Source organism: Nannospalax galili, unplaced genomic scaffold (assembly GCF_000622305.1).
Source record: "Nannospalax galili isolate Female #2095 unplaced genomic scaffold, S.galili_v1.0 scaffold180, whole genome shotgun sequence".
In the NCBI taxonomy this organism is placed as follows: Eukaryota; Metazoa; Chordata; class Mammalia; order Rodentia; family Spalacidae; genus Nannospalax; species Nannospalax galili.
In genome coordinates, this window is record NW_008348199.1 from 633,878 (window position 1) to 651,829 (window position 17,952).

Below are 17,952 nucleotides of genomic sequence, written 5' to 3' on the forward strand. Positions count from 1 at the left end.
CACTTAAAGCCATGCTCATGACTTTTCTCTGGTTGTTGTGAGAAAAGTATGATTAAGGAGTTAATGCTATAATTGTTCCACATATAGAAAAAGCTTAGTTTAAAAACATATATATTATAGATAAGTTACATTCATTTATAAATAGGATGTAATGTTTGATCTAAAGTAAGTGTGTAAAAATGTGTAAGGATGAGGAAAGCAGGCATTGTGCTACAGGAAAAAGACCTCAGAATTTTGAAAAACAGGATTTTGTTTTATGTACGGAGGTCAGAGAAGCTGAAATTATCAGAACCCTGGACAGCGCACCAAGCAGCTTCTGGCCCCTTAAGGGACCAATTTTCTGTAAGAGGCCAACTGTAAATCAAGGTTGTTCTCCAACATTTCTGCATTTTAGTACTGTCTTGATTCCATAGCTTCACATGTGAAAACTGGTTATGTGCAGGACTTACTGGTGATGAGACATTTTTTAAACAAGGTTTCTTCCTGCAAATGCCTGGCTTTTGTAATTTCAATTTTTTTTCAGTTTTTTTCAATGTTTTTAAATATAAAATTTAAATGCCAGGTAGTGTTACAAATGACTTCAATAAAGAACCGACATAAGACACCCACAGGTAAAGCATTGATTCTGATTAAAAGCTTGCTAACTAGTAGTTCAACTAGCATCATCTTTCTAGCTCCTTTTGTGAAAAGTGATGTGCCTTAGTTCCCAAAGCCCTATGGTTAGATTTTAAATTACTGGACAAAATATGTATCTTCACATTGACTTCTAAATAATTCCCAAACTACCGTGAGACACATGGGCACATTCTATCAGCAGAGTACTAAAATTGTGAAAATACACTGTTTCAAAGCCTTCCTCATTGTTAGGCATTACAAAAGAACCGCTCTGCAAACACTTGCCCTCTCTACCAAGCCAAGAATCCTTTCTTCTCCATCTGTGAAAGTGAAGCACACCAAAAAAAAGCTTTGTCAGTTTGCTCTTGAAAACAATATGGTCACAAAACTCGCTGTGACTATTCGATGTCTTTACAAATTTTGTGACGCTGCCCTGCCCTGCCCTGCTTTTTTCCCTTCTGAACGGCTGATTGAGGTGGTGAATTAATCCTCTACAGCATGTAAAACAAGGTTCTGGGAAGCCCCAGGCCCACTGGCAGAGCACAGGGAAGCTGTTGTGCTCAAGCCTTCGCTCCCCCAGGGAATCAAAAGAGGCCACAATGTAGTCATCAGCATGTTTTCACTGTGTGAGCCCCACACTTCCTATTTAGAGCACATAACCATAACCCATTCTGCATCCTCACAAGGCTCCCTTTTATTTATCTGTGTTTGTTATTATATGGTGCATACCGACATGTTTGTGTGACTCCACTGGTGTGCACACATCCATTGAGAGGAAAAAAGAATGTCCACTGCAAACTTGTTAAAAGAAGAAAGGGACCCCTACTGCTTTCCCTTTGGCCAGACCTCTTTGAGAGAAAGGATTTTAACTCTTGGTGCTCCAGAAGGGAATGACTTCTTTGTGTATTTTAAATTTTGTAATGCCTAAACGTCACAAATGAGTTCTAACTGCCATGGGCCTGGAATCTGATGTTTCTTCAGTTACACACTAGACAGCATATGGGAAAGTTGCTATTTCATTCTCAACAAGCTCTAAATCAGTCTTACAAAGCAAGTTAAGTATAGCCACAAAGAAATTTAAGACTTGATTTTGGAGTAAAATTTTTGTAAAGCTTTTGGTTGGGTCTGTCCTGGTTTTAGTTCGGAAGGATAAACACGAACTGTGTAATGTCTCTGGATATTTTAGTTTAGGAAAATAATGCTAAACATTTACAACACGACCTCCCAGACTGTGGTGATTTTATCAGTGATCCAGGTGGTTACAAAGAATCTAGTGCTTGCTTAATGCAGTTTTCTTTCTGCTACAAAAATATAGAAGTAGCTAGCCAGATGTCAATGAACTCCCAAATTACCAATGCAACTATGGCAAAACACTGAGTGGTGCCCTTTTGAGAACAGTGTGTTTAAACTGAAGATGATTTGGATGTCCCTTTCTCACCGTGGTACTGTACACCAAGCAGGACACAAGGTAGTCTTTTCTGTGTTAGAGAGGCATGGAGGTGGGCAAAATGTAAGCTTTTGCCTTTATGTGCAAGGGTAGAATTCTGATTCTAGGACATTTTGGGATGCAAAGAGTTAAGTGCCCACATGTTCTCGCACCCACTCTCACTCCCTGCTAATTTCCAAAGGACAGGGCTCAGTGACAACACAGTGTCTAAAATGAAGAGGGAAGGTTCTCAAATTAATTAGCTGGAAATGAGTCATGTCAATGTTTTGAAAAGACAGAGGGGGTGAAAAGAGATTGCTAGAATTAATCACAGTGAGAAAACTACTTCAAGTGCCTGCCAGGGTTCAGAAACCCAATGAGAAGCAGAGAATCAAAAGAACGAAGCTCATTTGCCATCTGAAGGGACACACAGAATCCAATCAAGTGTCCCAGTCTTTGCCAAGTAAGGGCTGTGCCCTAAAAGGGGTTTATTATCTGCTACAACAGTAAGTACAATGTATATCATTGGAATGCACATTCTACCCAGGGGAACAGAGGTGAACCAGAGAGTTACACTTACTGAAAGGAAAAGAGAACACGCAGGAACTTTCACTTTAGCTTACACACATTCAATTATAATACTAAAGGATTCAGAGGGTCGCGAACCTGTACTTCTACATCTTCAAACACTTGTGATTTCACATACTGCAGAGACGAGATAGCCAGGAAACAGAATCCAAAACTTCAGATGGAGAGGCCAGTCACTAAGAAGGAAACAGAAACAGGATCATAGACACAAAAAGTCTACAAGAATCATCAGACAAAGAGAAAAAAATGCAGAGCTTTGCATAATGGTCAGAGGGAACTGGGAAAATCCTGAAAGGCAACACCATACAAAGAACAGCAGTAAACGTTTGCCACCTTTAAAAGACAACCTAATTTTGGTCAGGAATGTAGTTTTAGACCACGCTGAAATTTCACTATGGTTTTGTATTTTGTGCTCAGCATGAGTTTTAAAAGTTTTAAGGAAATGGTAGCCTAAAGCCTGACCAAAAAGTTCTTTGTAGCTCTATTTAATGCTGGTGTCAGAGGGCAACTTTCTCCTGTCTTCCATAATCTCACAGAACACCACATCCTGGGTGCCAAGGTCACAAGGATGTGGGAAGAGCTTTCTGGGAGTGACTAGAGGACAGTTTACATGAGGGCACTTACACGTGGGGGGTTGTCAATAGCAGACTTCAGGATCACTTTCTCTCCCCTCTTTTCAACTTCAAAACCCATTTTCTTCAGTAAGGACGCGTCTGCTAGCCCCTGGTCCTCCATCTTTGCAATAAAATCCTGGTTTTGGCTGTTGTCTTCAGTGAGGTTTCGCACCGCATACACCACCCACTGCATGAGAACTGGAGCCAGAGTGAAGGAAGCAACTCTACTTTCTTGTTTTTGTAACTCACACGACTATGACAGGTAAAGTGTGCAGCACGACAAGGCACTGAAAACCCACAATGTCTGACAAGTTCTTCTGGAGGGTCAGAATGAATATAAATATGCACCCAAAGAGGAAGACATTTAAGAAACTGTAATAGTGCATGTGCGTGTGTACGCCTAGCATTCAATGTCCACTGACCAGCCTCAGAGAGGCTCATTCAGTGGCTGATGAACACACATAGAGAAGCAAAGGCTCAGAGCAGTTATGGCTGAGGTTTATGAACACAACAGTACACAGACAGCACAAACACACGCACACACTTGGATATTATGCCAAGTCACTAGGGAATGAATGACAAGAGGAGCCCTGCAGGCCAGTCAAAGGCACTGGGAAAGAATCAGACAGGAAACTAGTCCTGTTTAGAAGTGTGGTTATCAGTAAGAATGGTTTCCAAGGCATCACCATGGAATTTCTCTCATTCAGTATTTCAAAGACAAAGCCTAGCTGTGAAGGATTTGCTGGGTTCAGTGTGAATACTCATCCCTAAAGCACATGACCCTCACTGCCTCCCCAGGTCCAGGTCCTCAAATGCAACGTGCTGCATTATCCTTGGTGCCCCACACATCAGAATGAAGACGACTACAGACCTGAGGTCCCATTGCTGCGTTATTCATGAGGAGCATGACTTACGTACCAGGGACTGTGTAACACTCAGACATTAAATTGCTACTGTAAGGCTGGAGAGATGGCTCAGTGGTTAAGAACACTGGCTGTTCTTGCAGAAGACCTGGGTTCGAATCCCAGCACCAACATGGCCGCTAACAACTGTCTGTAACACCAGTTCCAGGGAATCTGAAGCCTCTTCTGTTCCCTGCGGCATTGCACGACATGGGTGCACTTACCTACATGCAGGCAACACATGAATACACATAATAAATAAAAAATAAAATAAAATAAATTGCTCCTATACATCATTCTGCAACAGACTGCATAAAAACAGCTACTAGGGCTGTCTTCAGTGGCCGGAAACCAGGGATATAAAAGAAATTGCCAAGGATGGCTTCTGCTTGTCCCTGGTCCAGAGGGAAATCACACCGAGTTACCTAAGCTAGAATACATTTTCAAAGAAAGAAGCCTGTTTGCTCATGACCATGTATCAAAATACTCCAATCTGGAGGGCTGAGGATGCAGTTCAGCGGTAGAGTGCTTGCACAGCTTTCACTGAGACCTGGTTTTGATCCACAGACACAAACAGACAGGGAGGGGGGAGGGAGGGAGGGAGAGGAAAGGAAGTGGGGAGGGAAGGAAAATGAATCTTTTCCTTGATAGTCACCAGATATACCCATTCAGGCAATTCCAAAGCTAGAACAGTGGTGGGTGTGCCCTAAAAAGCATCAGACCCTATAGTAAAAGTGGTAAACGTGCCTGGGCTGCCCTGGTTCTGAGACATTTCTAGATTCCTAAGCAGAAGTGAGACACAAGAGAAGCTGTCAGCAGTCATGAAGTTTGTAGTTCTTTCCTGAATTGAGAAAGAAAGCAAATCAGTCTTCTCTCTAATTCAATAACCTCACAGGAGCAATAAAAAACCAGACTTACCTACAACAAAGAATTCAAACACTAACAGCAGTGCTGCTGTAAGATCAGGCACTTTGTGGGATTTTAAAGCGTGCTGCCACCCTAGCCCTTCCAGCCCAACCCTGGGTAACAATCCTGTCAAGCCAGCGCCCCCCCCCCCCCATCTTGGGCCAGCTCTATTCCTGACCATGACCCCTATCTCTGGCTAGCCTCTCCCTAAGTCTTTGGTGTAGGGCTGCGCTCATATTTGTGGGACTGTGGGGCCTGGACAGAACCTGGCACAAAGAAGAGGCCCAGCCAGTGATCGCTGAATGACCTACTGGCCTTTAAAGGCGCATCACTGAAACACTCGAGGGTATCAATGGCCGAGTGCTTCCAAAAGCACAAGATAGAAATTACTTGCCTGGCAGATGTTGATTCTATACCTGGTTACTGCTTTGGTGGAGAATGTTTCTGACAATTTGTCTGCCGTCCTTCATCACAAAGTCCAGTCTTTATAAACTATGGTTCTTTTCTGAAGACTGAATCCATACAATTACTCCGATAAAACCCTAAATTTTAATTTCCCCCTTTTTCAGTCAATGAACCTCCACTCTGTGTGTCAGACACTTCCAACACCATGTAATGTCTGAACAAATTGGTAGTTTCTGAACAATTTTTTTTTTTTTTTTTTTTTTTTGTCTTTTTGAGACACGGTCTCCCTGTAGCCCCAGCTGGCCTGGAACATACTATGTAGACCAGGCTGGCCTTGAACTCACAGAGATCCACATGCCTCTGTCCCCGAGTGCTAGGATTAGAAATGTGTGCCAGCACTCCAGCCTTAACAAATCGTTTCTGTGACTTTTCATACCCACCATGACACTATCAAACAGATTCATGCTCTTACTTTTCATGAAACAGAGAAGCAGCAATTACAGTGAAAACCGAGTAAAGGAACAAAACTCAGAAAAGAAGACCTCTGAGGCTGGGTGAGGAGTCCATGGTCTAACCCTAGTTGTACGACAGAAGCAAACCATTTCTCCTTTCTGGAACTTGCTGGCTATTCACTTTTTAACGACAAGTGAACACAGGCAAACTGAGACCACCACTCAGTCTTCTCAGATTAGCTTCCTTTGGCTAATGGGCCTGCATTTCTTTCACCAGGGACTTTTTGCTCCTTAGACCTCCACTTACATCACACTACAGGGCTCTGTCTCTGTTGTCCCACACCGTTCCCTGGTCTAGCTGGACTTCCTCTTTCCTCTCCCTGCCTCCTTTCTCAGAGTGCCCGTGGAGCCCACAGGACTCCACTAGGCCCCAGGTTAACAAGGGGGGGCCTTCCAGTGACCTCGTCACTCCCTGACACCACCCTGTCACTAAGTCTGCTGCGGGTATCTAACACCCTCAGGAATGATTCGCATCACACTGCACTGCATTTAGCTCTGAGCCCTTCAAGAGCAGGATAAGGTATTATTCACTTCAACAGCCCCAGGACCCAGCCTGGTCCAGGGCCCAAAGTGCCGAACTCAATACCTATTTGTTGAAAGGATGTAAGCTACTATTACTTGTTTATATTTCTGTCTACCCTAATAACTGTGAACTTCTCAACCAAGATTGGTGTCTTCCTGTCCTCTGTCCCCAGCACAGTGCAGGCAAATACGAGTTAACCGTGCAAAGACAAGTACACCCCCTCTAGTGCCACATGGACAGGCCGTGGTGGCACTGCAGTGACCTCCATCAGTGGCGCTCTGCCCTCACATCTCAGTGGTTTCCTGAGTCATGGCTTTGCAGGCTGAGAGTCCAGGAAAATAAAACCAACACAATTGCAACCCAGGCAAGGATGACAGACTGTGCCAACAGAAGGCCCCAACCAGACACCAGCAGATGTTCACGGAAAGGTGATTTCCATCACATTCATCTCAGAGTAGGGGCAGAAATACTGCTAGCATGGTATTTTATCATCAATTCATCCCAAAGTGTTTGTAAGCTAGTTTATGTAGAAAAAAAAAATGGTCTGGTGCCTATTGCCTATGAGAGGCAACAGGAACTTTGCAGAATGAGACTGATGAAGAGCCCTCTTGCAGATGAGGAGCTGTCTTACAGCTGGGTCTTCAGGCATACCCCTCCAGGATAAAACGTGATGGAACCAACAGCCAGAGAAAGAAGGCTTCAAGCCCAAGCAGCAAAGGCATTCCTGTCTTCTTCAAACTAGTGCTGAAAGTGCCAAGATGGGGAGGTGCAGGCATTGGAGGGGTTGCGAGAAGCACGGTCACAAGAACACACTGGAGTCAACACCTCAGCACCTGGGTGGAAAACCAGAACTAAAGGACCAACTGTGAACACCAGGACTTGCCACTCAATGGGCTATTTAATGTTCTTTATGTTATCAGCAGCATCAGTCATTTTTCCTAGGACTTCCTGAGGTCAAGAGTCCCATACATGGTCTTAGGCAGACAGGAAGAAGCCACCTCTCCAAGGGAGTGCCAGCAGCTGAGGGTGCCATCTACCCACAGAGCAAACACTCACCTAAGGGTCCTCAGGCCTGTGTCTTAATTTCAAATGAGAACACTTGGGCACTGCTGCCCAGGGTTTCAAATTTTATAAGCATAAATTCTACTTCACAGCTGGTTCTTTCACACACAATATTTTTGTTTTCGTTGCTGTTGACACAGGGTATCCCTTGTAGCCCCAGCTGGCCTGGAGCTTGCTATACAGACCAGGCTGGCCTTGATCTCAGAGATCCAATCAATCCCGGTACTAGTATTAAAGGAGTTACCACCATACCTGGCCACACACACAATTTTTAAAGTTTGTTTTTATTACGTTATTCAGGCTCTATTGTTTTCTTTTTAACTTAAATTTAGGCTGATGCATCAAAACCATAAAAAAATCACACATATATATGGGGCTCCATATGACATCTCAACACGTGTATACTGTAATGTTTAGATCAGGGTAAACATAACTATCTTGCCCAACAGTATTACATTAAAAAATATTCTTATTAGCATGTGTGTGCTCATGCAGGATATGGGGCGGACATGTATGCCATGGCTTGTGTGTGGAGGTCAAAGGATGACAATTCTGTGGAGATAGTTCTCTCCATCCACCTTTACAAGGATTCTGGGGGTTGAACTCAGGTTACCAGGTTTGCATCTCACTAGTCCCAACATTATTATTTTTTTATGGTGAAAACACTATCAATTCTCTCCACTTTCTGAAATTTAGGGTGTGCTGTTAAATGGAGTCGCATCCCTGTGCCACAGCACCACTTCCTGATCCTATCTGACTATAGCTCAGTCTCACAGATGACAAAAGAAAGTACTCACTCACAGACTGGAGCTGAGAAGAGAGACACTGTAAAACACAGTTCTAAGAGTTCTCTGATCCACAGCCCTCGGTCATGAATATGTATGGGCTGCTCGTTAGTGTGCTGTGGAAGGCTGGAGTCTGGGCAGCCAGGGCAGACCTAGACAGTCCTGAGTCACAAGGGAGATGAAAGCAAGCCCCAGTTAGTACTCACAGTGCCCCTTGTTCTCTTTCTAAAGAGACAGAGCAAGAAAGAGTGGGGGGAGAAAACTAAACATTTTCTCAAGTCTCTAATCCTACCAACACTTGAAGTCCTTTATTGTATGCTTAGCTTTGGAGAGAGGGCTTCTACCGTTTCCATAGTTACTACAAATAGAAGGCATGAGCCTGTTTGTTGCAAAATTGCCTTGAAAGAGTTTGCAATCAGCACTGGAGTGAGGACTCTGCAGGGCTGCCCTGCTTTTCTGCAGAGCACTGTGGCATCAGGACCCCGGCGGGAGACCACAGGGGCAGTAAGCACTGTGCTGCTGCTCACAGTACCAAGCAGGTTTATGAACCAAGTCAATCTTACATTGTTTTTAAAATTTTTACTGATCTACTTTTATTTTATGTGTTATGAGTGTTTTTGCTTGCATGTATGTTAAGTGCACCTGTGCATGCAATGCCAGCAGAAGCCAGAGGAGTGTAGGATCCCCTAAAACCGGAGTTAGGGATGGTTGTTAGCGAGTAACTGCTGAGCCATCCCTTCAGCAACCCCACCAAGCAAACTTTAAAGTACAATCAATTTAGTTAAAACATTAAAACAAGTTATCTGATAAGAGAGACTTCTACCTATAGGCAGACTACTAGTTATCAAACCCAACAGTACTACAGATGAGTAGAGTCAAGGCCCAGAACTGTATCAAGAGCTGCCCATCCAATTTATTTCTCTCCCCCACCCCTCCGCCTCTGTCTTTTTGACTCACTACATAGACCAGGCTGGCCTTGAACACACAGAGATCTACTTATCTCTGCCCCCACCCCAAGTGCTAGGATTAAAGGCTTGCACCACCACACCCAGCAATTCATATAATTTTTATGGGTTCCAACACTAACTGATACATAAAAATTATTTAAAATTCCATTCTCAGTGACCACAAATGCAATTTTACTGGCATATAACCATGTGAGCCACCCGGGCTGCTCTGGAGCTCCAGCAGAACCAACTAGTTGTGAAGACAGTAGGGCCTAAGAAGCAGAGACACTTACCATGCTGGCCTCAGAGAAGCTGACCTCTGGTCTCAGGCATTGGAAGGACCAATAAAAAAGGAGCTATTAAAAGTACCGGGTTTGGAAAACTTGTATTTCATTGAAAACAATTTAAATGTTAAAGCTTCTTTACTTGAATTTTAGGAAATACATGTACATATAATGTACTTTACATAATACCTGCATATGTACTATTTATATCTTTACTTACAGGATATATGTTTAAAAGTTGGTTTTGGCTGGGCATGGTGGCGCATGCCTTTAATCCCAGCACTCGGGAGGCAGAGGCAGGCAGATCTTTGTGAGTTCAAGGCCAGCCTGGTCTACATAGTGAGTTCCAGGACAGCTGGGGCTACAGGGAGACCCTGTCTCAAAAAGACCACCCCTCAAAAAAAAGAAAGTTGGTTTTAGACAGCAAGCCCACAAAGGAAAGGGATTTATGTGCTATGCCACTTTACAGGGCAGACAGCAGGCAGGAGAATCCTTAACAATGCTGGATTATGAGAACTGGCAGTCAACACTAGACAAGCCTCCTTCATGAGGCCTTTACAAATCATGCCAGTATCTACCATGCTATACAGCAGTTTTCTAAGGATGAGAGTGAATGACAGATATCAGTATCACACCTATACAGCAATTTTCAAGCTATCGCAAAATTGAAGCTTTTAGAAATAACAGGTAGCTCAGTTTAAAAACTGTTCTGGAAATGCTTTACATTACTAAAAACCAAATATACAGATTTCTATCATTCAAACAGGATAAAACAAGTAGTTGTGGCCTGGGAACAAAGTATGCCCAGCATCCTCCAACCCCCTTAGGAGGAGCCAAACAGCCTCCACCCTACCCTCTGAGGCAGGATTTACTCAAGGAGAGGAAAACAAAACAGGTCCTCAAGTGCAGCTCAGGGACTTTGGCAGGGAGGAGGGACCTGTAAATTCCTGGTCAGGATAGGTGGAAAGGAGACTCAAAGGTCTAGGCAGGGGGCAGACAAGATAGAGGTGCTTGGTGGGGAAAGGTATTTATTCTTCCACAAAGCTGTAAGTTTCTCTGCATAAGTCAATCATTTCCAGACATCTGGAGATATTTCTGTTGCTTTCAGTGTAAGTTCAGTTTATTTCTCCACCCACCTATCATCATTATCTTTGGTTATTAACTCCCATTCATGTCATTCAGTTCAGCTACAATACTCTCCTCATTCAGAACTAAAGAAGAAGGTTTGATGGGGCAGAGCTTCCCCATAGCCCTTGCTTGTTTCGGGAACCAGTGTGTGCAGTGACCACTGCAAACCACTCTGACTGGCTCCCTCCTGTTCTAATCTGTTCAACTATCTGGTCTCTAATTTTCTTCTTCATTCTGTATTTTAATATGAAGGAACATCTGTGTCCCAAACATTTCTGTAAGTGTTCCACAGTTCGTAGCCTGTTGTCTTAAGAGCAGTTAACAAATCAGATCTAAAAAGTCACATGTGTGCATACCCACCAACTTACCAATTAATGGCTAACTGCTAACACTGGAAGTGGTAAAAGGAAATACGAAGAGGGCAAGGAAAGAAATAACTGCCAAATTGTGAATTACAGGTCACAGTATGAAGAATATGGAATAAAACCTGTTCGTAATAGCCACATAGTTTCTGTATAAATGGAAAACCATCATCTCTTTAAGGCCAGGTGCTTTTCCTACCCTCTCTGGTTTTGAGGCAGACAGAACATCACAGAATTGGCACAACACCGCAGAGCTTTAAACTGCATTAACAGGCCACGGTTACAGGAGAGCATGCTTCTCTGTGCACAATCCATGCTGGCATTTGAGAAAGGAAGGCCACACTGACGGTCCATGTTGGTATGCACAACTTACTTTCCTGGAGTGACCTTTTAAAGATGAGGTTAGAGACTCCCTGTTTCATGGGGCACATCTCTCCACCTTATGAAAGCTCCCGCTTCCTGGTAGCATCTGTGGGCAAAGTAGGGAACCACACCACATACCACCCTCCATCTGGACCCTGGCTGGGTTCTGTGCTCTGTCCTTCAATTCCAAATGTACACCACCCAGCATCCAAGAGGAGAAACGAACATACTGTGGGCCCATCCAGCTGGCAGTGAAGTCATGGGAAGATGACATTCTCTGTCTGCCAGGCACAGTCATCACACACTGCCCACTCCAAATGCTTCTGTGGCGAGCAAAGGCTGTGCTCACAGGTACCTTGCATTCACAGGGTTTTGGTGGTAAAAGATCTTATAGCACTGAAACCAATTTTGTACATCACATAGTCTGGAACCATTTTACCAACCACTTCAAAGCAGAGCGTGGTACAAAGCAGGCACAGTCTGGCATCCCTATCACACTACAGGTTTCAGGATCAGAAACAACCAATACCACTTCTAACTCAAACCACACAAAGGGGTTTGGGGCCACAAGTGGTTCCATTTGTATTTAGGGCAGTGCTCCAACACCACTTCTGAGACTACAGAGGCTGCTGCGTGCAGTACGTTCAGCAGTGTGCAGTGTGTGGACTTAATATAGGGCACCAGAAGTGCTCAAGCCCACTGAGGGTGTTTTCTGCTCTGTGCTCCCCCTGGCTCTTGGAGTCTGTGCTGCTCACCTGCTGGGACTCCTGCCTTATCTGAGAGGTGGTTCTCGGCATACAGAGTGGCAGAAGCGATCTGACTACTTGCCCTTTGGTGTCTGCTGACCAGGGGCAGTTCACCCAGCTTTGGGTTCTGTCAGCTTTGGGTAGTGAGATGGTAAGGAGTACACACAGACAATGCAGAGCACACTCACAGCCACCTTCATACTTGTTGCTGGGGGATACTTAGGGAAAGCAATAGGCTTTTAAAGAAAACAGTAATGCTCAGTGCTCCAGTCATACCCAGGTCTCTGCCAAGTGTCATGGCTGAGCTTTACTTGCTAACACAGATTCAGGAATGGAAGCCAGGGGACAGCAGAAATCCTACCTGCTAGGTGAAGAGGTTATTTATGAAGTTCACAGTACTCTTTGAAATGAAAAAGGCATCAGAAAAGCTTACTCTCCCGAATCCATTCAGCATATACTGCCACTCTCAGAGCAGGCCAAGCTTTCTAAGGGGCACTCATTTAAGTGTCTCTCCCATTTGCCAAAGCTGAAAATGAGATTGTTAGTATATTTACATAAGTCAGGAAAACTAATAATACAAACAGCAACAGACTCACTTCCAGCCCAGTATGTGTCAGCAGCTGTTTTAAGTGCTCTCAGAAAATTTCCAGTGCTTACTAACCTATGCTCACCTATATCCTACTGATGAGGAAAATAAAGACTGAAAACCATGAGGCTAAGGAACTTGTCCTGTGTCCTGCAGTACCAAGTGGTGGCCCCAGCACCCATCTCCCACCTCAAGGCCATACAGCTTCCAAACACCGTGGGGAGTCCTGAGGAGAAGAAGCAAGGCAGGCCTTCTGGTACTGTAGCCGTGAGCTTCAAGCTCTGCCCTAGACATCAAGGAAGGGAAAAATAACAGGTTTGAGACCTGAAAAGGGTCTCTGTGACCCAAAAAACTCCACAGGACAATAATCCATAGAATAAAACCAACCTGCAGATACCAGATAGACCAGGTATCCCTGAAAAACACACTTGGAACTAGTTAATAAGCAAATGTTCAAAATGAAATGAAAATGTGGAGTAGAAAAAGTAATCCCACCTAAATTACAGGAGATTAGTGTTGGTCTAGCACTAATGACATTTCAGAACTAGTAAGATATAGCCAACGGTCAAAAACAGCTCTGGGCTAGAGGATTAAATGAAGAGCACAAACAGCAAAGAGCTTCTGGGGGATTTGAGAGCTGACAAGACACAGCAGGCAGCAATGAGTCAGGAAAGCCCTACCTCAGGCATGCTGGGAGTGTGGGCATCTAGCACCACCATCCTTGGTGATGCCACAAGCACCCTTTGGGGAGAGCGGTTGTACCTGGGTCAGCAGGGCCATGCTGATATGCTGTTTCTGGCCCTTTCCCTCTCAAAAGTTACCTGGAAGTCAGCAGTCAGAAGTAGAGTGGGCCTGAAGACAAACAGGCACAGACAGAAAGACGGATGTCTGAATTTGTCATTAAGAAGTGGCCAGAGAGCTGTGATTATTCCCTTCTGTATATAATCCTGGCTTACCCATACTAAGGAAGGGCACAACTGTACCCATTTTACAGTAAGAGCACCTACAGTGGAAATTTATGATATAAAGAGACTCCAACATTTCTTTTGGTCTTTTTGAGACAGGGTCTCCCTATAGTCTCAGCTGGCCTGGAACTCGCTATGTAGACCAGGCTGGCCTTGATCTCATAGAGATCCACCTGCTTCTGTCTCCTGAGTGTTGGGATTAAAGGCATGCACCACCACGCCCGGCACAAGAGACTCCAACATTAATGGAAATAAAGGCAATAAAAATTTTAGACTATGTAAAAATGAGGTTGGTAGTAGTGGGGAATTTGATTACAGAAATGTCATGCTTTTTAGTTTTGTCCTGGGAATGGAACCTAGGGCTCTGATGCACGCTAGGCAAGCACCCCATTACTGAGCCACCTTCCTGTCCCTCCTACCCTCCACTTTCTCTCCCTCTCTCCCTCTCCCTCTCCCTCTCTTTCAGCTGGGTCTTCTCATGATGTCATCCATGATGGACACCTGGGCTCAAGATTCCCCTGCCTCAGCTTCCCAAGTTGTTGAGACTGTAGGCTTATGTGTCAGCACTCAGCTCCTCAATTTCTTTCCTAAGTATTGTTTTAGAAGCACTATTTGTTGAAAAGGTAGAAAATTTCCAATTGGATGATCTTTGTATTCTTGTCAAAAATTATCTGAAGGCTGGAGAGATGGCTGCTCTTGCAGAGGTCCCAGGTTTGATTCCCAGCACCCACATGACAGCTAACAACTGTCCTAACTCCAGTTCCAGAGGCTCCAATGCCCTCTTCTGACCTCCTTGGGCATTGCACAACACAGGTGAACTTAACATACATGCAGGTAATACATTCACACACATAAAAAATAAAACATCTAAAAAATTATTTGCACATATATGAGCAAAGGTTCATTTCTGGGCTCCATATTCTATTGTGCTGATTTACACTGACTCTTTTTTATGCCACTTTTATTATAATTTAGATTAAGTTTTAAAATTAGGAGTAAGAGCTGGGCGTGGTGGCGCACGCCTCTAATCCCAGCACTTGGGAGATAGAGACAGGTGGAGCTCTGTGAGTTCCAGGCCAGCCTGGTCTACACAGTGAGTTCCAGGTCAGCTGGGGCTCTAGGGAGACCCTGTCTCAAAAAGACAAAAAAAAAAAGTAAGAGAACTCTAGCTTTACTCTCATGGTGTTTTTGGCCATTTGCTGATCCCTGAGAGCCACGAATTTCTACATTATTTCCATAAGAACTATAGAAATAAGAACTATGAGAATCCTGTGATAGCTGTAGACCAGGAAACTAGCTAACCTAAGTGAACAGTTTTCTAGAAAACTGAAACTATATATCAAGATTAAATTGCTAAGAAATATAAGGAGGTGCTGGGTGTGGTGGCCCACACCTTTAATCCCAGCAATTCGGAGGCAGACGCAAGCAGATCTCTGAGAGTTTGAAGTCAGCCTGGTCTACCTTTTGAGTTCCAGGACAGCTGGTGCTACAGAGAGACCCTGTCTCAAAAACAGTAACAACAATATGTAGATCTAATATCACAATATCCTCATAGTTCTTATTTGTATTTTCCTATTTTGTGGAATTATTAGTTCTAAGAGCATTTTCTGGAACCTTCAAGCATTCTCTACACATATGATTATATCACTTGTGAACAGACAATTTCTTCCTTTTCAACTTGGAAGCTCTTCATTTTTTTCTTGTCTAATAGCTTTGGCCAGAACGTCCACAACTATGTAAGTAATAAGTGGCAGGTAGAAGACATCTGTGCTTTTCTTCTGACCTCAGAGAGGTGTTCAATGTTTTACCAGCATGTGATGCTTGCTGTGGTTTCTGTCCACATGGTTCTTCTGTGTTTAGCTGCACTGCAGTTTGTTGTTGTTTTTAATCACAACAGATGTTGAATCTTGTCAAATGCTCTTTGCGAATCAACAGAAATAACCACATAAACCTTTCAAGTGTTCTGTTAATGTGGTTGATCGATATTACCAATTTAGTAGTTGAGCCATTTTTACGTTCCAGGAATAAATCCTGGATGTGGTGTATAATCTTTTAAACACACAACTGAGTTTAATTTGCTGGTATTTTCTTGAGAATTTGTATATCAATATTCCTAAGGAACACTAGTCTATAGCTTTCTACTAGTGTCTCCCTAGACTGTTTTATTAAGCAATGCTTCTCTCAGAATAAATTAAGAAACATTACCCTTTGAATGTTCTGGAAAAGTCCGAGAATGGCTGGTGTTAGTTCTTTAAATGTGAAGTAGAATTCATCAGGGAAGCTATCAAGTTCAAGGTTTTTCTTTATTGGAAAAATTTTGATCACTGATTCAATTTCCTTATTAGTTACAAGGAAATGCAATCTTCTACTTCTTAGCAATTTAGTCCTGCTCTATAGTTATAATGCTCTAGAAAACTGTTCATGTAAGTTAGCTGATTTCTTGGTCTACAGTTATCACAGTATCTGCATGGTTCTTATTTCTACAGGACCCTTAGTACTGTCCCTGTTTCACTTCAGATTTTAGTGATGTGAGTCCTCTCTCTTTTTTCTTGATCCAACTTAAAGAATCAACTTTTGGTTTTTCACAAACTCCATCCAGTTGTGGGAAGAAAAGACTATGTATGTTAACTAGTTAAAATAATTGAATTAATTTGTACCACTGCAGATGGTTTATCCTGGAAAATCCTTCAAAAGCATTTGAAATCAAATGTTTATCATTGCATTTTGTGTGCTTGTAGATGCAGCTGGTGTAGTAATGTGATCTGAGTCCTTAATATTCTGTCTGGTTGTTCTACCTATTACTCAAAGTTGGGTATTGAAATCTTCAATCATTATTTAAAAATTTTCTAGGTTCCCTTCAGCTTTGTTAATTTTTGTTACATATACTCTAGTTTGTTTTTATGTAAATTTCTCTTTTTTATTATCAAAAATCCTCCCGTTCATCATCTATCTTAGTGTGGGTGCATGCATGACACGGTGCATGTTGTGGAGGTTAGAGGACAGCTTGCTAGGGTTGGTTTTTTCCTTCCACCATCTGGGCTTCAGGAACTGAATCCAGTTCATCGGGCTTGATGGCCACCACGCCTGCCCGTGGGTGACTGTGTCTCTGAGATGTGCTTGCTCATTGCTGTGCTCTGCAGTTCCTCTGGATTTACAGTCTATTTTTTCTGAGGTAGCAACCACAGTTCTCATTAATTACTTGCTTATCTTATATTTTTCTATGCTTTTTACCTGTTCTGTCTTTGGCTCTAAAGTGAATCTCTTACAGAGAGTATACAATTGGCTCACGTTTCACCTACTGTGTTAATCTCTTATCTTTTGACCAGAGTCACCTTTATTTCATTTCACTGTTTTCTATATGACCTATGACTTTTGGGGCCATTATTTCTTATTTTAATATTTTTGGTGTTTAGTTCACTTCTGGGTGGTGAAATAGTTTAATTCCTCTTGTTTCTGTTGTGTATATCCCATATCCTTTTCATTTTGGTTACCAATGACTTAACATTATGAGGTAAAACACTCTAATTTGATTTATACCAGTTTAATGTAGCATCATACCAAAAACTGTTCATTTACAGCTGCAACTGACTCATTTTTACTCTTAGTGAATGCTGCAAAATACCCTTAGATTGTGTGGCTCTCAAACATCAACTAATAATTCTCTTAAATGTACTAGTGTCTTAAATTATGTGGAAGGCAAATGTGGAGCTATAAATCACTGTCACAATGCTAACTTTTGAAACGACTCCTCTGCTAACCTTTAATGCCATCTTCATAGAATCCAAGGTTCTGTCCAGGCCTCTCATCTCATGCCACAGGACTCCCTTGAGCATTTTCTGCAAGGTCAGGCAGTAGGAAAAAACTCCCTTAGCCTTTGTTTACCTTCGTTTAAATTCTCAGGCTCCTTGGACAGATATAGGTAGCTTTGGTTGACAGGGTCTTACTTTTTTCCCCCTCCCTCTTTTAGCACTGAACAGTCAACTCCCTTCGTCTTTCAAAACTGTGATTGTAATATATCAAGGCATGAATCTCTTTTTTTGTGGGACTGGAGAGATGGCTCAGCAGTTAAGAGCACTAATTGCTCTTTCAAAGGACCCAGATTCAATTCCCAGCACCTACACGGTAGCTAACAACCATCTGTAACTCCTATTCCAGGGGATTCAAAGCCCTCTTCTGTCCTCTATGAGCATTGCATGACATGGGTACACTTACATACATGCAGGCAATACACTC

The 17,952-nt window shown here is 43.0% G+C and overlaps 1 protein-coding gene across 1 annotated transcript in view; it reads right to left on the minus strand.

Annotated features, from left to right (window-relative positions):
- Window positions 1-2,481: 2,481 nt before the first annotated feature.
- Window positions 2,482-17,952, minus strand: part of Atxn10 (ataxin 10) — a 155,482-nt gene continuing 140,011 nt past the window's right edge. Inside the window, exons 11-12 of the mRNA XM_008844688.3 lie at window positions 3,254-3,441; window positions 2,482-2,805 (exon numbers count right to left, since the gene is read on the minus strand). Coding sequence (XP_008842910.1) covers window positions 2,803-2,805; window positions 3,254-3,441 — 191 coding nt within the window. The 3' untranslated portion in view covers window positions 2,482-2,802. The remainder of the gene's footprint in view (window positions 2,806-3,253; window positions 3,442-17,952) is intronic.